Source organism: Glandiceps talaboti, chromosome 15 (genome assembly GCF_964340395.1).
Source record: "Glandiceps talaboti chromosome 15, keGlaTala1.1, whole genome shotgun sequence".
Taxonomy (NCBI): Eukaryota; Metazoa; Hemichordata; class Enteropneusta; family Spengelidae; genus Glandiceps; species Glandiceps talaboti.
Genome location: NC_135563.1, coordinates 7391119 through 7413421, shown reverse-complemented (window position 1 = coordinate 7413421; position 22303 = coordinate 7391119). Strand labels below are relative to the sequence as shown.

The following is a 22303-nucleotide window of genomic DNA, read 5'->3' as shown; positions in this document are numbered from 1 at the left end:
TAGAAACACTTATTCCGAGGAAATCCCTCGATGGACTTGTATGACATTAATATATCTGTCCATATTCCCTACTTTTTGAAGTGGGAAGACTAATCCCAAGGAAACCTCCGGATGGACTTGTATGACATTAATATATCTGCCTACATTCCCTACTTTATATCTCTCTATTTTCCAAGTTTGAGGTGGAAGACTAATCCCAGGGGATGGATGAGTATGACATCGTATGACATCTATTTGATTTGGTAGAAATGAAAGGGGTTTTTATTTCTGATTTGAAATATGACGACTATATACATGTAGTAGTAACCTGATATATTGTATGCATGGATGTCGGAAGAAAGTGTGCAACACTAATCATACAGGTCTGTTTTAGATTTTACAAGCTTAGCAAAGTGATAAATCATATTACATTGTTATGACATGAATCAGTAATCAAAATGAAATATGTTATTTGTTATTTATCAGTGTAATATTTACGAATGTTCAGCACTCTCTCTCCTATAATTCTCATTACCTGTAATAGAATTTTATCACCTGGTACATCAGTAACATAAGTCATTCAATTTCATAACATTCTACATTTACATGTACCTACTACACAGTGTATTACAATAGATGGCCAATGAGAGTGGAATAACAACATACATGTATGTATCTTACACAGCATAACTACTGGCATTCGTGAGAATTAAGTCAACCTTCTTGTTCTACTTTGATCTTCTAGATAGTGTATTAGGTAAAATGGTAATACAGATACTGAGATTTGCTAACTGTGTGAGGTGGAATACCTAACTCTGATTAAAATCTCATCTAGAAGAGAATCTAGAGTATTTTATTTACAAATCACATGCACATCATTTGTCTAAGGGTAGGATCACCTTTAGTACATGTATGTAACTGATTACTATGAATGAGAACAAATGATGAGAAAGACAGTACATAATAACTGAGTCTACTTCTAAATCCAATCTGGTCAGATAGTTGAGTATCTGTACCAATGAAAAATATAGACAAACGAGTCCACTTCTACATCAAATTCTCTTCAGATAGTTGAGCATCAAACTACAATGTATCTATGTCATTGAAATGGAGACAACTTTGTCCTGTTTCTACATAACATCACATTTTCATCCAAGAATAGAATAACAGGGATGTAGAATAACAGGGATGTAGCTGGCAGCCGGGATGTAGCTGGCAGCCAGCCGGTAGCCGGCAAAATCCACCGGCTACTCTACAATGTTTTGCCGGCTACTTTTTTCAGGTTTTTGTTTCAACCACTACCAGTACATTTTCCATTTATGAGCAGATTTATGAATCTCATTCATAGATATTACCACCTATACCTTTTGCATTTTACTGGCTACTTTAAAAATTAGCTACATCCCTGAGTAATTGTGTCGATGAAATGCCATACCTGACAGTGTGTACAGTGTGTTAGTTTAATAGTCCACTGTCAATACCCAGTAACTAATGGCACTTCCTTCCCTTATTGATTGCTTAGTATTCATAGCATAAACAGAGAATACTGCGGTCCAAAATAAAAAGAGCTTTCTATAATCATTGATTTGTGGATTCTGATAAATATTGAATAAAACTATGCTTTTAACACGACTTTCTGTTTCTTTGTAGTATTGCATTTGATGAAATACTTCATCCCTTTTGCTTTCATATTGGATCAATCAAAAGTAACAGCTGGAGTTTCAGATGGCCTGGAATTTAAACATATAGTATGTGCCTATGAAATAAAAGTTTCAAACTCTAGTTGTTACTTTATTCAAGAAAAGTACACTCCAGTCTCTCAGTTAAAATCAAGAAAACAAATCTGGGGTCACCATACAAATTTTGAAAAAGATGAAATCAAATTCAAGCCATTTTAGAATCCAATATGGCAACCGAATAGTATGTTAACTTTAGGGGGAAGTCAAAGATTTCAGATTTCCCTGACAAGATCATGAACCCCAAAATTTCTTTTATTATTTCAAAAGGACCATATATAAACTTTCACATAGCAATGTTTGGAGTGATTTGAAATTGTCCCTGAGGCACATATATTTGTACTCACATTGGTCTGTTTTCTAGTATGAGAGCCGTTGTACTGCTAGCCACCCGCAGTGATGACATGCGTTTCTTCCAACTTTTAGAAGTTGTGGGTGGGTGTGTCTTGCCTTTGGCCTGGTATTCCTCTGATATGTGAGCTGCTGATTTAGGCGGTACTTCCTTGGAAGGAATTCGTCCAAATAACTTCCAGCCTGGTGGACTACTTGGCTGACCCGCTACTTCTTTATTGGCAGCCTTCTTGGAAAACAACCCCCTGTAGAGGATGAAAAGGTGAAACAGTTATTCACTACTTGCATGGATTTTTTTTTTTTTTTGGGGGGGGGATCATTCACTGTTTAATACACAATACCACATTTCACATCGTACATCTTCCAAGTTTCTTTATGACGTAAAAAACACAATACATTTGCATAGTTAGGTTAGAAAACATTGAATCATGTACACTATTTATTTGAGTTTGATACAAAATGACAAAAACTTGCTCCTAATGAGGTTGAATATAAAACCTTAAATTTCAACATTTCAGTCCTGCACAAAAGACAAAATTGTACGTCTGTTTTCTTCTTCTTTCTTTGAAGTCCAGTCAATTATAAAATAACCAAAATGAAGGAGATTGTGACATTTAGCCTTTTAGGGACGTTAGACTTCTGGGACAGGTTGACATTGTTTTATCTCTTAAAAGTGTTGACTATAATTTAAGACTAGGTGTCCTTCAGGTAATCCATAGATAATGGAGAAGAAACCAAACATCATTTTGGGATGATAACATAGGTGTGTTATATTTCGAAAACAATGAAAAATAACACAAAACATTACCAGCAGTAGTCAGTCATCATTATTGTAGATTTCAACACAAACTAATGAATGTGAAATTAAAACTGCCACAAGTTGCTAAATATGTGTGTCTGCAGTAAAGTCCATGCAAAATTACGTGCTCAGAAATCAACAGTAGAAAATAACGAAAAGTTTTTGTAAGCATTGATATATGCATGTACATTGTATTCTAATTTGTTAGCAAATAAAAGAAGTGTTTCTGCTAAGGTTTTCAATATTACTAACAAAGAAAGACAAATACTGAATTTTTATACGTTGAATTTGATAAATATACATAGTACAGTAAATATGTGGTGAGGCAGCACAAGTACATTATAAAATGCTGGAAAAACTCAGGTAGATTTCACCTACTTTCTGTCCTTTGCTAAAACATTGAAAGATGACCATGACATGTACACATAGCTTGCTTGTCAGTTCAACACTAAGACAACTATACATGTCTATAACGCATAGAATGACACTGACACACAAATTACCATTTTTTTTGTTTCAGACAATGCATGAATACATTACACTCAGACTGTACAATCAACAATTATACAAGGCCTGGAACAATTACTTAGTAAAAGGGCATATCATTTTCACCATATTGGAATGTACAGTTTCAAGGCTATACTGCACTGAGTCCATCATACATGTACACACTAAACAACCAGTGTAAATGTATATACATGTACAGTACTTTCATCAGTCCCTGGCATACACAACCTATATTTTAAATTGAACTGCAGTGATTTATTTTCTGTAGTCTAAGTAAGGGTATGCAGTAAGGTAGACATGTAATTATTAGTTTGAATACTGCATTCAACCACAACTCACTCATTCATTCAGTATGTCACACTATATTCACATATCTTTACATTTACTATTAGGCCTAACAAAAAAACTTGTGCAGTTCCAATTACACTCAATTTTAGAATAATAGGGTACATGTAGGTAGATTTTTTTTTGAATTTTTTAAATATATTTTTTTATTCATATGTTCAGGTAGTAATTTTATCCATTGTTTTCCATATGGTCTCTGTGTTATTGGTTTGTTCCCATCAGATGTACAGTAATTACAGATTGGAGGAACAGATTTATAGTGTCTTTTTCAGATGATGTCAGTTTCCACATCCACTATTTCTAGTGAGACTTCACAATTTTTGCACTTTTATTTTTTTTCTTCTCAAATATGTAAAAAACAAAATACATTTTACATTAAGTTTATAGGGTCAGCAAGTAAAACTAGGTGGGGTTGGGTAACCGCAACCAACCTTTTTTTTATTAGGCCTAATACAGTTATCTAGTGCTAGATCACACAACAGAAATACCGCTGAAGGTCTACTCTCCATACCGATACATGTATTGTAATTAATTACTTTTGAAGTCAAAGCTTGTATGACAGTAGTGGAATTCAAAAGAATTGATCATGTGTAGTTTTTAGAAGGGTAAGTCTGTAATTGGATCATTACGGGGCTAATTTTTTTTTTATCAATTGAAAGTTATCTAGTTTTTTTATTTGCTGTTAAATTCATGAATGCTTTACTAACTCTCATTCTGTAAAACAAAAGTATTTTGATGACATGGTCTATTGGTGATCAATATCTTTACACAAAAAGAGCATTTGTATTGTCCACACGTCATTCATCACAGCACTCATACACGTAGACATGTAGTGTACAGTTTTACTATCAATGGCAGATTTCAGCTACTAACAGTGATTGAATTCACTCTACTGGAAATTAAACCAAGGCTAAGTTTAACATTGTAGATAGAATTAACTGAATATGGCAAGATCAACAACTGGAAATTCTATAACAAATACTTGCAGATCAGTGTTAAAGAGGTAGTATGCCAAAGTGTACATTTGTAACTTTACATGTAATTGTATGGGAGGACAAAATGGCTGCCATTTGAGGCAAAGGAGGCAATGCCACAGGGAAGTTAGAAACATGCTCTTGAAAGTAAACTACACAATGTACTATGAAATCTTTCCCTATTCCTTTCAAGACATCTATCTGCCTCATTTTTTATAAATATGATAATTTTACAAATTTAATGTTGACTACATTGTATATAAGTAGTTTTGTACACAAGAAATACAGCAAACAGTGGAGGAAGACTACTAACAGAATGTAGCTAAAAGCTATACCAGTATTACATGTATCTCTAAATATACTCTGGTCATTCTACGTCACGACAACACATCAGAAAATACTCGTGACCTAAAGGGATGTCACGACTTGTCTAGCAACACATAGTTACAAAGACCCCTTAGGTCACTTGTATTTTCCTTGGTTGAATGAAGAAAAATATTGGGGAATAACATCTATACATACGTGTATATGTATATGCTACTTTACTTTCCCTACAATCATACATATATATATGTATATTTTATGCTGTAACATTCAGTCTGAATATGTTCACTTGCTACATTGTATATACATGTAGCATATTTATTTACATAGCTGATGTGCCACTGTTGAAAGAAGACGAGCTACATGTACATGATGTATCTGAGTCACAGATCAGCACTATAAACACAGGATACAATTACTTCTGATGTGAACCCATTTGTGGGTCGGTTTGTGTAAATGTTTTGATTTGAAATTTTTTTAATGTATTTTAGATAATCTACATGATCACGTAATTATAGCACGCATGTACAATTCCTGATTGTTATGAACAGAAAATAACAACTTGGGAGTATTGTTGTTACACACCTAACAATCTCCATGGCATTAGTGGTAACATTATATCACCTATTATCATTTCTGATAGGTACTTGTACATCATGGAAACACAAGTATGTACATCAACACAGAAACAGTGCCAAGTGGTACCAAATCCTTTCAGATATTAACTATTACGAAAACATGCGTGTGTAGGTACATGACTCTTGTTTTGGTACATGTAGTTGCCTTTCTCAATTTCACCTAAACTACTGTACTACTGTAAACCTGGACATTTTCACTAAAGACTGATTTTCACTAATTTCACTAGAAACAAAATTGCAAAAATACATGTAAGTAGTGACTAAATGCATTCTTGTACATGAACACAATGTACCGGTCTGGTAGTTAGTAAAAATTAGTCTTTGAGAATGAGCTAAAGACTGTAAAATCGTAAAATTTTCTGGCAGCAAAAATATCTTGGTTTACAGCATGTACATGTACATGTATGCTCATAGTATGCACCTGCTAAGTCAAATATTTAACGCATCTATGTGGTCTTTGTATGGTTTGATTCAATTGTTCCTTTAAAATTTAGTATTAAAATGATATGATAATTGCATTCTTCAAAAAGTTACAAATACATTGTTTTTGTTGTTGACGTTTGTCTTATACACTGGTTGTAAGAAAGAACGCAATCAGATCACTGAATGGAGAGACACATGTATCATGTTGTGTCACACAATAAATGAATTGCACATGTCATTTGAGAGTTCCCCTATGCGTTAGTCATTCACCTCACCATCAGCAACGGCTGACCTCATGACCTTGGGTCATATACAGGTCACCAACTAACAACGTACATGTACCTAGCAATGTTTTAACGAACTGCATATTTATAAACAACGAAATAACTTCATCCAAAGATTTTTTTTAGTTTACTTGGGTTTTTGAACAAAGACAATACTTAAAAATTAAAATGATCAGTGTGGCTAATTTAGTACCACGAGGTATATCACTTACCTTGAAATGTTCTATTTATAAGAAAATCAACATCTACATGTATTCTCAGTGACAATATATAAAGAAACTCCTTTATTATAAAGTGCACTGCACCCTACAGTACGTCTCAACATACAATGCCCTTTACTTTTAGGGTGGGACTTGGTTCACATACACAATATTCAAGTGGGCAGCCCGCATCTATTAACTGCATTGTATACCTAGTTGTGTCTCACACGTACTTTTAGGGGTAGGCGGTATATACATGTAGGAGTATCAAAACGAAATCAGAATGTTAAAGAAAGAGTTTTATCCATCTGTGATTCAAAAAAACAGTCCAAGAATCTTTTACCATTTGTGTTAAGTTCATGTATTTGTCTCTGTGTTTGTATATTTTTAGTGTCATGTGCATTTTAATCCCTTAATTAACTGAGTATTCCTTAATTTTACCTTGTTTTTATATTTCACTTGTAATATAATCATTTCAATATGTTATTCAGTGTGTCGTTTTCTTTCTAATCTTCATTTTTCAATTTTATTCACCTTTTTTTATAAATGCTTGTGAAAAGTCAATTTACAATGCATTTTATGCAAATGGAAATAAAGTTATATTATATATTATTATTATGTTATCTACCTGTTTTTTTATTCAATTGTTTTTTTTCTTCACTCTTAAAATCATATATTTAAAAACCATCAACATCTCCATTTATGGTTTTGTGATGAGAATCTCACACCCAAATAACAAAGAGCAAAAAAAAAATCCTCTCAAGTTCCCTAACGCCTATAAAAAATAATTGTTTTGGTTCCAGTTACCCGACTCCACCTACAAACTGTAGCTTTTCACTGCCAACCCTGAACTTTTTTTTATGTATTCGAGAAAAAAATAATAAAATCGCAAAAAATTGTGAAGTCTGACGAGAAATAATGGATTTGGAAACTGACATCAACGTAAAAAGACAAAATAAAACTGTTCTTCCAATCTGTAATGACTGTAGGATAGGAAGAAAAAAATACATTTGGAAAACAATGGAAAACCTGAAGTACATGTACATGTAGATATGTACTTACATTGTACAAAGAAAAAAAAAATATTATTTTATTCATTACTCTTCATCACAGGCAAAACGTGATTTACACAATAATGAAAAAATATTAACAATGGAACTAGACAAGACAGAAAAACCATACACATCACCAAAAAGTAGCAACGAGCAACAATGAAAATACAACTAAATCACAAAAGATAGCCTGTGAATGGAATGAACAAACAGGTGCAGAGCACCTCTACTACCAACAAATTATAAAATAAAATAAAAAATCTACCTACATGTACCCCACCTATTCTAAAATTGAGCGTAATCGGAACAACATAAATTTTTTTATTAGGCCTAATACAATGTACACTGCCACTTGAACTATTATTGCCTTAACTGTAACTTTATATGCATACATGTAATGCACTGTTTGGTTACAACCTTTCTTTATAAATAGTAAAAATACATTTATGATATGAATACAAATTATTTGCCAACTTCAACTTTCACTGAATTTAATACAGTTAGATTATAAACTCGCATTCAAAACAGCACAACATTTATTACTATCCAATCAATACACAATTGTGTAAAGACCATTAAGGTAATAATTCATGCATACAAATCAAACAATCACAGAATTCTTTTTAATTTCCCATAAAAATGTAAGAGGAAGGAAATGAAAGCAAGTTTACCTAACATGATGGTGTAATTTCTGAACTACTGTACACAGTGTGTTTGCTATGGTTTGGGAACCCAGTATTAAACAGAGGGGAAAAGCTGGTAAAATTTGTATAGGTTTCCATACGATACACCATAATCTCAGTAATACAAAATCCATACGATGTACCATAAGTTTGATGGGAACCTGTTGAAATACCTGAGGGACTCAGGTAGATTTTACCCACTTATTGCCCATAACTAAAACACTGGTACGGACACATTTATAAGTAAACACAGTACTAAGGTATCTTGCACAGTTAGTACAATGTACATGGTTTTAATTTAATTTTCACACCCAGTAGTCAGATTTCGCCAGGTGAACTGTTTAAGCTGAATTTGTGAAATTTTCATTTGATTCCCATTGGTCTAACATACTATCACCTTATACATTTGTAGTCTTGATAAATATACAAAATATGTATTATACACTGTGCATTGTTCTGCATTCTATAAGTCCTGAACTACTGCTTATTTCAAATCCTGTATTACAGTTTTTTTGCTAACGTTGAGGAACCCCAGTAACAGAAAGGAGAAATATGGTAAAACTGGCATCGTTTCCAATACATTTCTACCATGACTTTGCTGGGGGAACTCCGGTAAAATGACAGGGGAACTAAGGTAGACCATTTTACCTGTGCTCTTAATTAACAAAAAACAGTTACATGTACACGCACCTCCAATATAAATATACGAGGTCATATGAAAAAGAAGGATGAGTACAGCTGACCTAGTACCTGTATTTCTTTTATCCATACATGAAACTAGATAATTCATTGCTTAGTATGTCAGTAAAATGTATCTGCGACCTTGACAACTACTGACAACATACAAACCTTCAATCTACTACTATGTACACCTGTTTATAACAATTCTTATTTTACCTAATTGGAAGACGAAGTGAAGGTTATAACATTGCATGCTAACTTGAAGTTACCTTGACATAATATCACATTAATGCTCACAGACCTACCAATCTTTTGCCTGGGTATAAATTAATAATCACAAATTGTTATTTTTACATAATTTGGAGTCTCTGTCTTCACAACATTAGTATTACCTACATGTACGAATTATACAAATGTACATCATCATGTGACAGTGTATATCATATTTCTTTCCAGTTTGAATTGTTGGCAATCTGAGATACTATTATTAGAATTATGAAAATAGCTTTTAATAAGTTGATCTAATTTTATATTATTTATGAGTAAATAAACTCGTCATGGCAAATTGTTTCAATAAAACAGGTACCATTTCTAATTTCTATAGTGGTCAAGGTCGTAAAATTCACAATTCCAACATACATGTACAGTAGAATACAAAATGAACATTGCCACGTCATTTAGGCTATTTCACTATGCAGATACATGTATATATGTACATGTAATCCAGTATAATGTAACTAAAATGTTGTAACTTCTGCGTAGCTGTTTTTGAAAACTACATGTTTTGCAAAACAATGTAAATCATAATGTAACAAGCAAGTCACATGGACGAGTGTTTTGCCGACCTTTGAACCCATGATATTGTTGATATCAAATGGGGTAAAATGAATACACTGCTCTACAACATTTGTTATCACATGATGTCAGTCATGTGAACTTTTACATAAATTATGGCATACATGCATGTATACACAAGTTTACATGACATCATTTATTATTTATGTCCAACTTTTATAAATATATTAATTAGTATTATCGGTACATGATGTATCACATTTCTACGTCAGATTGTGATTTCACAGGTCACCAAACGAACATGATTACGAAATGGGAATGTTCCAATAACTAACTCAAGGTTACATGTACATGCTATGCAGTTCTAGTTGACTGATAATATTGAAGCAGTGAGGCATACACAATATGACATAGTTGGAACAATGGTAAATAATTTTAACCATTTCAAATGTAACTGAACACGTCACCAAAGAATGAAAACTACGACCACCATGCAAGCTGAAATTGGTTCCTTTTTTTTTTCAACACAGTCAAAGATTTGATTGCCGTTGGTAACCTTTGTTATTTATATGTACATGTACATTTGTAATCAGGGTTTGTCTAATGTTGTTCATGTGTATGACTGTCAATAGATTCATATGAAATTGTAATTCCTTTATTAAATGAGAAAAACTTCATATCATTCAAAAGCTCACCAAGTCAACAGCACTGAGTAGAAGGTATATATAACATTACATACATGTACCATGCACAAGCCAGGTTCAACAAAAAATATGGAATATATACTCTGGTCTTTCTACATCACGACACGCGTGTTTATGTCACGACAACACATGTCTACGTCACTGGCTATGCCATGTTCAAAATATCAGTCAAAACATTCAAAATTACCATTAGTTTCCCCAATTTTTCTTTGATATTACTGGCGCTGGTATAATTACGTTATTCTCTAATATTTATTCTTCAGTCAGCCTGAAAATACTCATGAACTAAGGGCTGTCACTACAAGTCAGTCTACGGGTAGTGACAAGGGCCCCTTAGGTCACTCGTATTTTCCTTGGCTGGACATTAGGGAATAACATCTAAATAACCAAACTGTCATATATTTATTTCCTACATATGAGTGCAATGAATACTCAAAGAAATTGGCATTCATTCAATTTAATTTCAATATTTTGATTAATTTAGTTACTAGTATCTCACTACATAACATTCAATACTGGGCTTCATTTAATTTGACTGAGGAATGGCTTACTGCCGTACAAACTGATCTTTTTATTTTGTCATGGACACGGTTGCACTGCATTGACTTGTATCAAATTTGATTACCATGAAAATTGGCATGATTCAATTATTTAGATCTACGACGTGTACAGCAGGTATCATTTACGCAGGACAACATCACATGACTGCAACTCATTAGTCCGCATTAAACCATCACATAGCATTCCTGACATTACATGTACATGTACATTTTGTATGCTATGCACAAGCCAAGCTATTGTCATTGAACAGAAAATATGGTTTATATATCCTGGTTGTTCTATGTCAGGACAACCTGTGTCTACAAGTATGTCACTGGTTCTATGGAACTAGAAATATGAGTCAAAATGTTCCAAAATCACCATAATTTTTCCCAATTTTTCATGCATTATGCTTGAGGAGGTATAACTATATATTATTCCCAATAGTTTTCTTCATTCAGCTGAAAAAGATGAGTGACCTAAGGGGTTGTCACTACTCGTCAAGCGACTTGTAGTGACAAGGCCCCTTAAGTCACTCACATTTTTCTTGGTTGAATGAAGAACCTTTCCCTCAACAATGTATTAGAAGACAACCTCTGTTGACCCTGACGTACTGACATATCAACCAATACAAATCTTTCACGCTCATTTGCTACAATTTTCTATCTCACGAAGAAAATGTCTTACTGAAAGCAGTTGAACAATATTCTATGCTTCACCCCATCCTAAACACTGTTGTATATAGAACATGTATGAGCCATGAGTGACAATTTTGATGTCAATAATCATACCAACCAATGCTTGAATTCTAAATTGGTTAGAATTTGATAAAGAGAGATTTCACTCCACCAAAATGTGTGTACGAAGATCTCTCATTAAACCACATTGAACCTAAAGGGCAATACATAAAGGCACCAAGCCATATTATAATTTCTGAGTGTCTGTTTATGAAATGAATATCATCGTCACACCCCCTCAATTTATGTATAAATGGTATTAACCCTGTCACCTCACTTCTCCCTCCATGGCGCTGCAGCTACAGAAGGTTATGAGAATACTGTTTGGGGTGTGTATCTGTAAATCTGTGTATGAGTGCATACTACCAGTCAACTTACAATACTCACGAATACTACAGATATATTACTATGCTATGTACATTTTCTTGTCATATGTTGTGAAGAATACTGAGTGTCATCCATTGCCAGGTAATCATGCAATCTAAAGAGACACACATTATACATTCTACAAACAATCAAAATAATTGCACCTGTATACAAATCAACACACAGTGTGTGCCACTTGTCCCTCAATGTAATCTATATCTGACAGTCAGACACATTGAGAACTGTCTATTTCCTAATACTTTTGTTGTGTAAATCTATTTACATTTTGAGGTACATATAAAACATTCACTCTTCCCTTTTTCCTCTCCAAAAGCTACATTTGTATGTACATGTAGTCTCAAAGTAGAACCGATACTGTTCTGTCTTTGTTGCTAGTGTAGTCTCCTAGCCCAGAAACTTAGCTATCTTGTTTACATGTACATGTACATGTAAGCACCGGCTCAATAGTTCTGTTCTGGCAAATGACATTTTCAAGCCAGATACATGTATCCAAGTCTTTGGGCTAATAAACTCCCGACTCTGTGGTTTTGCTATGGTCTGGGAACATGGTTTTAAAAGGGGAAGAGTGGGATGTGGAAAAAAAACACACATTTTCATACTTTGTACTAAACAATGTAATTTCAGTGGGGAAATCTTGGTAAAACATGTGAGAACTCGGACACATTTACCTACACTGTATCTACATGTACATGTATGGCCCTTGCCAAAACTGAAAACTGCCTGTACTCTTTTCCGCAGTTGTACATTCCTATCTTTCATGAGAAACAGAACAAAACCTTAGCGATGTGAATAAATCATACAAACAATACAGAATCATACCATTTCCTAATATTATAAAACGTCTGTGGAAACATAAACAGTTTTGTATAATTACATGTATGACTGACCTGAACATGGAAAGCCTAGGACTTCTAAATGAGTTCTTGAGTAATAGCTACAAGTAAACAACTAAGAAATAGGTCTCCGCCCCTTTCGTTTTATTCCTTGTGTCTGATGGCCAAAGGTTAGATGTCAAAAGGGTACGATACAAGTATGATTTGTTCTTATTGTACGCACTATTTGATGTACATTTTGTAGGTGAGTGAGAGTTTCAATAAATTAAACCATAAATTCTAACTATAGTATTCAAGTGTCCTGTATATGTATGTAGTCCCACAGAATGTTAATATTTTTTAGTATATTTTCTAACATGTATTGACAAGTTGTCTCGTTTTCTGTGTTTGATATTTATGTCTGCGTGATCAACATGCAAATAGAACATGTGAAAAGTGGGTACATAAAAACAGACAGGGTTGACATAATAGCCACTGTGAACAATGTACTTTGTTCCTACAGGGCAATGTTCTAGCACGTACAAAAATCAACATTGAGGAATTTGACACATCTATACATCCTGCTTTGGCATGATTTCTATGATTACTTTCCGAGTTGTTTCCGTCAACTTCAGTTTGGTTGAAATGATATATGTATTACTGTATATCTAGTACTAGCCCGAGTTGTCTCCTTCAACCTGTTTATGTTATGACAGCAATGAAATACATGTACATGGTACATAGCTAGACACTGTGAGTCCTAAGTTGTTTATGTCAGCACTAGTACAATAGCAATGATGTACATGTACATGTATACAAATTCCCCATGCCTAGAGGGATGTACAATGTAATCCAGCTTTCCAATTGCTACATTGATAGGTTTGTGTTGCACAGCTGCCGAGACATGGTGATCTCCCTTTAGGCACACAACCTTTCTCACATAACCATTACAACTTAATTAAAGCATTACCAACCAACTGATTGTCTAGTTGAGAAAATGTCAATATTTTTATACACAAGTTCTCATCTTCAACTTCATATCGAGAAACAGACATGTTTTGAACAAATCACTTTTCCTTTTCAGTGTCTACCTGGATCTGACAGAATGATCCAAATTCTGATGGAGGTGTTGAGTAAACTGGAGGTGTGAAAAGGTTTGCTTCAATATATGTAAATTCAGGTATGAAAGTACTTTGTCAGTTGTGTACATCTACATTGTAACTGTCCACTTTCTGTGATAATGTCTTTGTATATTGGTGGAATGTCATATTTTCCTACATTTTCCTACTGTCTTCTTCATCCATGTTTTGTTCCCTGTTACACATGTACGTCTTAACTGATTTTGAAGTTAGTTCTGGAGGTTTCTGGCATCAATGCGAATTGCTGAACTTCATTTTTGTACTTCTAACCAAATTCTGAACGATAACAGGTTCTGCATTTACTACTCAGATGTTGATAAAGTTGATTAAAATTTACTGCTAATGTGATATACAGTGCTGGATTTCCGGTTAGTATTTTAATGTGTTTACCATTATAATCATGTTTTTACATTGTATCAATCATACTGGTGTGACCTACAAGTTTCACCATGGTTTCCATCATACATAAATGTGTGGTGTGAACGTTCATGTTGGAGGAGGGTTGTTTGGCCTAAACGAATGGAGTTCATTTGTTGAGTGTGTGTGACATTGTGAGATTGTCATTTACTTTGCCAAATGAGCAAAATTCAAATTTCAGTTTTACAAGTTACATTTAATAGTTTATGACTGACTGGAGGTAGTTTTCATGAATCAGAGCCAATAATGTATAACTCTACTAACACATGTTAACTCATGTACATGTATCTCATTGAATTAATTTGATTTTCTATAAAATAACTACCAAAGCTAGTGTTCCAACACACACACACACACACACACACACACACACACACACACACACACACACATATATATAAACAAATACATACATATATATATATATATATATATATATATATATATATATATATATATATATATATATATATATATATATATAATATATATATATATATATATTACACACACACACACACACACATATATATGCAATGAAACATGACAAATTTGATATCTCTAAAATAGTAATGCTGAACTAAACTATGAAACTAGTGAAGTAGTAGTACATTGTAGGTTGAAAAAAGCCTGTGTTTTCTAACAGTAGAAGAATGGAGATACTTTTGTAAACATTCAAAAACTCATGTACTTCAGATGTGATAACATTTGTGTAATATAATGATCAAACACTTACCTTGATAGAAACCCTGGTAAGCCTTTCTTTTTAGGTTTGGCACCTTGTGCTAGTGCAACCTGTTCATCAAAGGTGAATACTCCACTAGAAGGATCATATGAGTTTCTTGTCGACAGACTGACCTCAACAAAACCTGCTTCTTCTGTATCAATGACAATAGAACCAACTCTTTCAGCTGGTTCCTCAGTTGATATACTAGATGAAGGTTCAGTACTTAGGCTAGACACACTTGTAACAGATGTGTCACTTTGTAATGATGTCTCTGTACCAGTCCTTGGTAAATGTCCCCCTTCATTGCTAGGATACGACACTGTCTCATCTTCATCGTCTTCATCACTTTTGCTATCTGATGTCCCTTCATCATCATCAGATGAACATGAAGACCCATTTTGGTATTGACTTTCATTTGCATTGATTTTTGCAAGTGCCATTGCAGTCTCCAGACTTTCTTGGCAACTTTGCTGTTTTGAGTCATTTTCAGACTCATCTGAACCAGGCACAACTCTTTGGTCAGTTTGTTCTTCCTGATCAAAGTTGTCATACCGTTCAGATTCAGGCTTTTCATCCTGTGAGTGTTCATCACTCGGTTCTACATGTTTAACATCCTCTTCATCATTCTCCGATAGGCTCTCATCGATGTTATTTCGGCCCCCCTCTTCCTGCTTAGTGTTATCTACTACGGGTGTACCCAGCGGTTTGGAATGATTATCTAAGCTATTGCCAAGGTAACTAGCTTCGTACGTCCGTTTTTGCTCCCTGTGCTCACCCTCTATAGGGCGTGCACCAATATCATTACAATTGGTATCCGAATTACACTGCGGTTCAACCGCTCTTTCCGGATCCTTGTTTTTCAGTGTCATATTTGTATCTGGATCGTTTACACTATTAGCAACACTGCACTCGTTCGAAACACATTCCCCGTCACCCACTCCACCGTTACTCTTTTCCGGGTTACTTACATCCGTCTCAGAGATTTCTTGATCATCTTCATGTGTATTAGCTACAAATCCAGAATTGGAATTCAATGAATTCATTTCCCCTACTCGTTCGACAAAACACGCATTTTTACCTTTCAAATCGTGGGGGCCGATATCCTGCGCCCCTCCTTCTTTCCTGGTGCTACGTCGCGATTTTCCCCTGATAAATTATCTTCGTTTTTCACATTCTTTGGTAGCTTTCTAATTCCTAGAAAGCGAACAGTAATCCGACATTGATCCTAAAGCGTTGTTATCACTATGACCCGGCGTTAAATGACATCCGTTGTATCTGTAAATAAAGTATGTGTTTTTAACTGATTTTAGTCCCAACGCAAATCCTTGCCGGTCGCCATCTTGAACTTCTTTTGACAAGGGGCGTTCCCGTTATTTCTCGCGAGAAAATAAGAGAATGGTGGAAAGGCGTAAAGTTGAAAGGTTATACTTTCAGAGCCACCCATGCTCTTTAAAATTATGAAAGATCTTAGAAGAAGAGTTTCACACGGAGCTCACATTTAAGAATATTTTGCGAAATTTACACTCAGAAGCAAGTATTAGTTATAAATGTTAGTGTCAGTTTAATAAAATTGGGATTTCATAAGTTCGTTGAACTTAAAAGTTTATACAAAATGTTCATTTTATTCATGACACTTGTGCTAGGGGTTCTTTAGTGGCGCGCGAGTTTACAGATGGAACTTGTCACATGAGGTAAATACACTTTTAGTATATTGATTGTATAGGACCACATGTCGCAAAATATGCGACGCATTAATTAATTCCACGATTTATAAAGCTTCGAAGATTTAGTCGATGACTGTCATTAGACGAAGTAGTTGTGCATATAGTCAGAGTGAGAAAAAGTTTATATACTGGCAGTGGCACGTACCTGTCAATATCAGTCACATCACAGTGCAGTATTCAGTTTGTAGAAATTGAAATGCATCGCCGTTTAAACTTTAATATGCCTGCCTTCACAAAGCGCGGCAAACTGTAAAGGATGCACAGTATCGCAATATAAATTATAATGATAAATATGACACTGAAACACACAAACACAAACACACACAGTGACATTATATATATACACACACACACATACATACATACATACATACATACATACACACACACACACAATGACATGATACATACACACATACATGTACATGTCACAATATATGCAGACTGAGCAGAGGATAACGAGTAATATTACTATGTTGTCAATCCTTAGTTCTGTAAACGACATTTTGTATTTTGACCACTAAAGATTTATAATTTATTAAACACTGTAATTCGTTTGTACTTTAAAATAGATGTCATGTCATGAACAGATTACTATTCTCATATTCATTTGTGTTATCCCATAACAGAACGTAGTGAAAATAGATCTCAAAACCAAAAACTAGCACAAAATATGCCAAAGGCAAAAGAAGGCAGAAAACATAGCAAACCACCTTTGGACTTAATCACCGTTGACGACAGTGATGATGATGCTGATGATGATGATGGAAGTCGTGATGAAAAAGAAGATTTTGTAGTAGTAAGTTCTTCAGTACGAAACTCAGTTATTATATAATCTAGCATGTAGATGGCTTGAACTAATTAAAGGGCCATACTTGACTCTTAATAGTAGTCCCTTATTTACACCTCCACTCACGTATAGTCAAAGTCGTAACTCTAGAAGTCCTGAGATGCATGAAATGCAATTTAAAATACATCCACAGCCACCCACACATCATGTACATTTGTATTTGTTAATTAATCATAAAATTCTAACCAATAAACAGTCCCTCATAAAGTTAGTGTTTATTAGGGCAGTTATGTAATGTCCAAAATATGGTATATTTGTCAGCTCAGGATACTACTTATATACTGTTTACATCATTGTAACAGTTGGGGTTCATTGATTGGATGAACAGCTTTTTGTGCTGATTGAGGGACTTTGACCAGACATGGTATGGAGACCATACTTGCATCCAGATTGGTTAAAGGGGAACATCACTCAAGAAAATGAAAGCATTTTCATAAACTTTGGGTTCTGGAGAAGTGCTTCATAATGATTTCACATCACATTTATTTTGTGCAAACTAAAAAACACCAAATTGACTCTATTTCATCTTCATTCTTGTCATAATCATGACTCCTAAGTGCTTATTACTCTCAAATAAAGTCATGCATATGCAGTGTTCATCTAATACATATGTATTATCCCAGTAGGTAACTTTGGGCAACTGACAATGCATGTGAAATAGAGTTTCAATTTGTTGGAATTTCTGGTAATCGCTCAAAATTTATTTGATATGTGACCATGAAATGACAGAACCCAAAGTTTATGAATATTCCTATATTTTATGGAGTGGCGTTCCCTTTTATCTTCATAAGGTAATGGCAGCTTCCAAGAGCTCAGTCTCAAGTCCTCACCAGAATACTCGTATGCAAATAAAGTAATGCAGCTATAATGAAGTGTTCTATCATCTTTGAGCTTAAGTAATCTGCAAAGGACAATATTATAATAAAACTGTCGCATGAAGAAAAATTGAAGAGAATTGGCTGATCCCAATGTCTATGTGTGTATGTGTTATATATAAACATATTACTAACAGTTAGTGTACGTTACAATATTGAATATATACATATTATATCATGTTTAGCCCAACTTAACCTTATTGGTTTCTGCATAGTTGTATCAAACAGAGCCAGTGAACACTAACATGCAACAAACTGTATTATCATGCAGATCATGAGACAAGTTGTTGAAATTCTGTCCATGTTAATATTATGGTACATATGCTATTGTGAAGACATTTATTACACCAAACCAGTAGGAGATACTTCAGTTTATACTAGATACTATAAGTACAGGTGAATGATGTCTTTATCTATACATATCAGCAGGGTGGTGGTAGACGAACTCGGTTGCTACGGCGACAAAGAACTAAGCTGTCAAGGAGAAAGAGAAAAGAAGAAGAGCTTCAAGATGAAGAAGACATTGAGTTGGAGGCAAGTATTGTTACTATGGTAACCATTACCAACAACTGACAATGGGTATCAGGATAGTATACACATGTTAAATACATCACATAGACAGTGAAACAGTGTGACTGTACACTCGTTATATTCATCATGTTTATGATGACATGTTGTATAATTTGTACAGCTAAACACAAGCGTTTCAAGTAAATTCAATGTACCAGTACTTCAGGTTCTAAAGTAATTAGAGTTAATGTTTACAGAAACATATATATTTTTTAGTCACAAACAGACAACAGATGAAGCCAAAGGGCAATACTACATGTATGTTGAGTTCTGTCTGTCTGTGCGTGTGTCCGTCGTTGTCCACCTGTATCTCAGAAATACATGAGCCGATCTCAACCAAACCTGGCACAAATATCAGATACTAGTGTGCATATGCACTTCACTTTGATTTTTTTCGACCTTAGCGATAATGGCCAAATATTTATCACAAAAATTCACATTTTGCCCACTTACTCTGGAACCTTAATAGACATAGACCTTGTTTGAATGTCTACACCAATGTTATCCATGAGGAACTTTGTAATGAGACCCTGCTCTTTGACCTTGAACTGTATGGTCAAGATCAAATGACCCAAAATATTCAAAGTGTTCATGTATACACTCTGACATGCATGGGTTGGTTGCAAACGAACCTGGCACAACTATGAAATACTGTAATCCAATTATGTACATCAGATTATTTCATGACCTTTGGAATGATGACGTAACGACAGCCATATTTCTCTGAAAAATTCAGCATATGAATGAGTAAGTTGAAATGTTGGAAATTATGTCTTTGACGAAGACTTGTTGTAAAGTGCTTTGAGAACAATGTGGGAAGGCACTATATAGAATTATACTTTCTTACTATACACAGCAAGCCTTGGCTCTTAGTCGACAAGACATGCAAAGACAAGCTGAGATTTATGAGATGTTTCAGCAACAAGAAGATATCATGAAATCTAGTCAGAAAGAGAAAGAAGAAGATCCGAATAAAACTGGCAACGCAGATGATATGACTGAAACCCGGCAAAGTACAGGAAAAACATTGCGAAATAAACAAGGAAAAGACGAAAGCAGATATGATCAAACAGACTTTCAGGAAGTAAGTTATAAGTGATATCAACTTTCATTTTAAGTGTTTTCTCAGTCATACAGATCATGAGATCTGGTTTACTTTGATGTGGAAACTATGTAGAATAGACTGCAAATAATGTCACTGGGGTGTATAAGAACACCCGTAATGACTGGTCTTTCAGTTTAACTATGTAATGACATACAAGATTTATTTTTTACCAAATCTAACTTACCTATGTGATGATTAAAAAAAGTAGACATTTCTTGATTCTGTCTGTCAGTACAAGATCCAGACCTTAAGATTTGTCTTAAGGGGCCACCACTAATCCTTCATTCCAAAAAGAGAACTGCCAAACTGTACCTCTGAACTCCAATTAGCAATACTAAACTAAAATTGATAGAATATTGGTATGACATTATCAGTGATACAAAGCTATTGTTATATGTGTGTACAAATTTTTTATCTGTGGCTATGCGTAGCAACTCTTTGGATCTGATATATTGTGTTTAACTTATTGATAATAATCATAATCATAATAATAATAATCTTTTATTGGGAAAAATGAATTGGATTTTGGAGATTTTTTTTAATGCCTGCCACTGAGCATTACCCTATGATTTATGAATCTGTATGTAATGATGGTTCATCTGTGTACAGTACTACCAAACACCCTCCAATATGGAAGTTATAGTGTAATGGGCCAAAAAAATAATAATTTGTTTGGTTCCGGTAACCCGACCCAACCTAGTTTTTCACTGCTAACCCTAAACTTTTTTGTATGTACATGTAATTCGGGGGGAAATATTGAAAAATCAAAAAATTTTGAAAGTTATGGGAGAAATAGTGAGATTTGATGACATTAACGTCTTGTGATCAAAACAACATTGCAGTATACAGTGTAGTACACAATGTTGTTTGCATATGATCATACGGAAAGTGTGAACACATTGATGAGAAATTTCTGTTGACCTCTACGTACATTGTAACAACCTGAACCAGACAAAAAAAATTCCTACCTGTCCACTCTGTTTTGAAATTGGGCATTATCGGAACCACACAATTTTTTTTCTTTGGCGTTATCGTTAATGAAGGATTGTTAAAGCATCTTTGCCACTACACAAATACATAATTTTACATAGATGTGGTTTATTTGAACCATTTCAAATTAGTGAGTTTTGTTTGGGTATCCTAGGCAACAACAAGCAGGCTTAGGGGAAAGAGTGTAGCTAAGCAACAAGTTAGTGAGAATGATGATGACAAATGTGATGTACTATGTGATGGAATGGAAGATGAGGAAGAAGAAGAAGAAGACAAAGATGAAGTGATAGTAGAGGATGAAATTGTCGTTGACAACCAACGAAGTTGTGATGACAAAGATGATGAATCAGATACAAAGGATAATGATGAACCACCTTTACTGATTTGTGATAGAAAGGTAAGTAGTATCATGAGATTAAAATCCTATATGTATTTTTTTGTGTACAAACAAATGCTCCACTGGTAGAAAGGAGGATTAAAATACATAATTATAATTTCCAAATCAATTCAGTTTTTAACCAAAACAAAAGAGTAGGGAAATGGTCATTTTGTAAATTCTGAATACCCTCTCAATGAAATTGGGGAAAAGGGAAGATAGACAGCAATAAATGGTACCATTTATAAGCTGTCAGATTAACAGTGGTATTCATACCTCTGCCTCATACACTGAATCACCATATAGCATGGCCACATAGGTGTACACTCAATTTCGGCTCCTTTTGTGAACAAATATTGAGTAGATTGCAGATTTGCTTCTAAAGTTGTGATCCACTCGTCATTCCTCAAGACTGCTTGGTTATCAGGAGGATGATCTGAGATGTGAAACATCAGATATTTCATATATTCTACAATCATCATCAACTGGCACCCTCCCACTTTTCCCCTCACATATTTTTACCAAGACTCCAAAGGCAAGTGATAGAGAGTCAGAATAAATATGGTAACTTTTATGAAA

General features: G+C 34.4%; 1 protein-coding gene across 1 annotated transcript in view; it reads right to left on the bottom strand.

Annotated features, from left to right (window-relative positions):
* The window catches only part of LOC144446113 (TBC1 domain family member 12-like), a 42252-nt gene extending 25684 nt beyond the window's left edge, over positions 1-16568 (bottom strand). The window contains exons 1-2 of the mRNA XM_078135823.1: positions 15244-16568; positions 2063-2311 (exon numbers count right to left, since the gene is read on the bottom strand). Of these exons, the coding sequence (XP_077991949.1) occupies positions 2063-2311; positions 15244-16277 (1283 nt within the window). The 5' untranslated portion in view covers positions 16278-16568. The remainder of the gene's footprint in view (positions 1-2062; positions 2312-15243) is intronic.
* Between the last annotated feature and the right edge of the window lie 5735 nt (positions 16569-22303).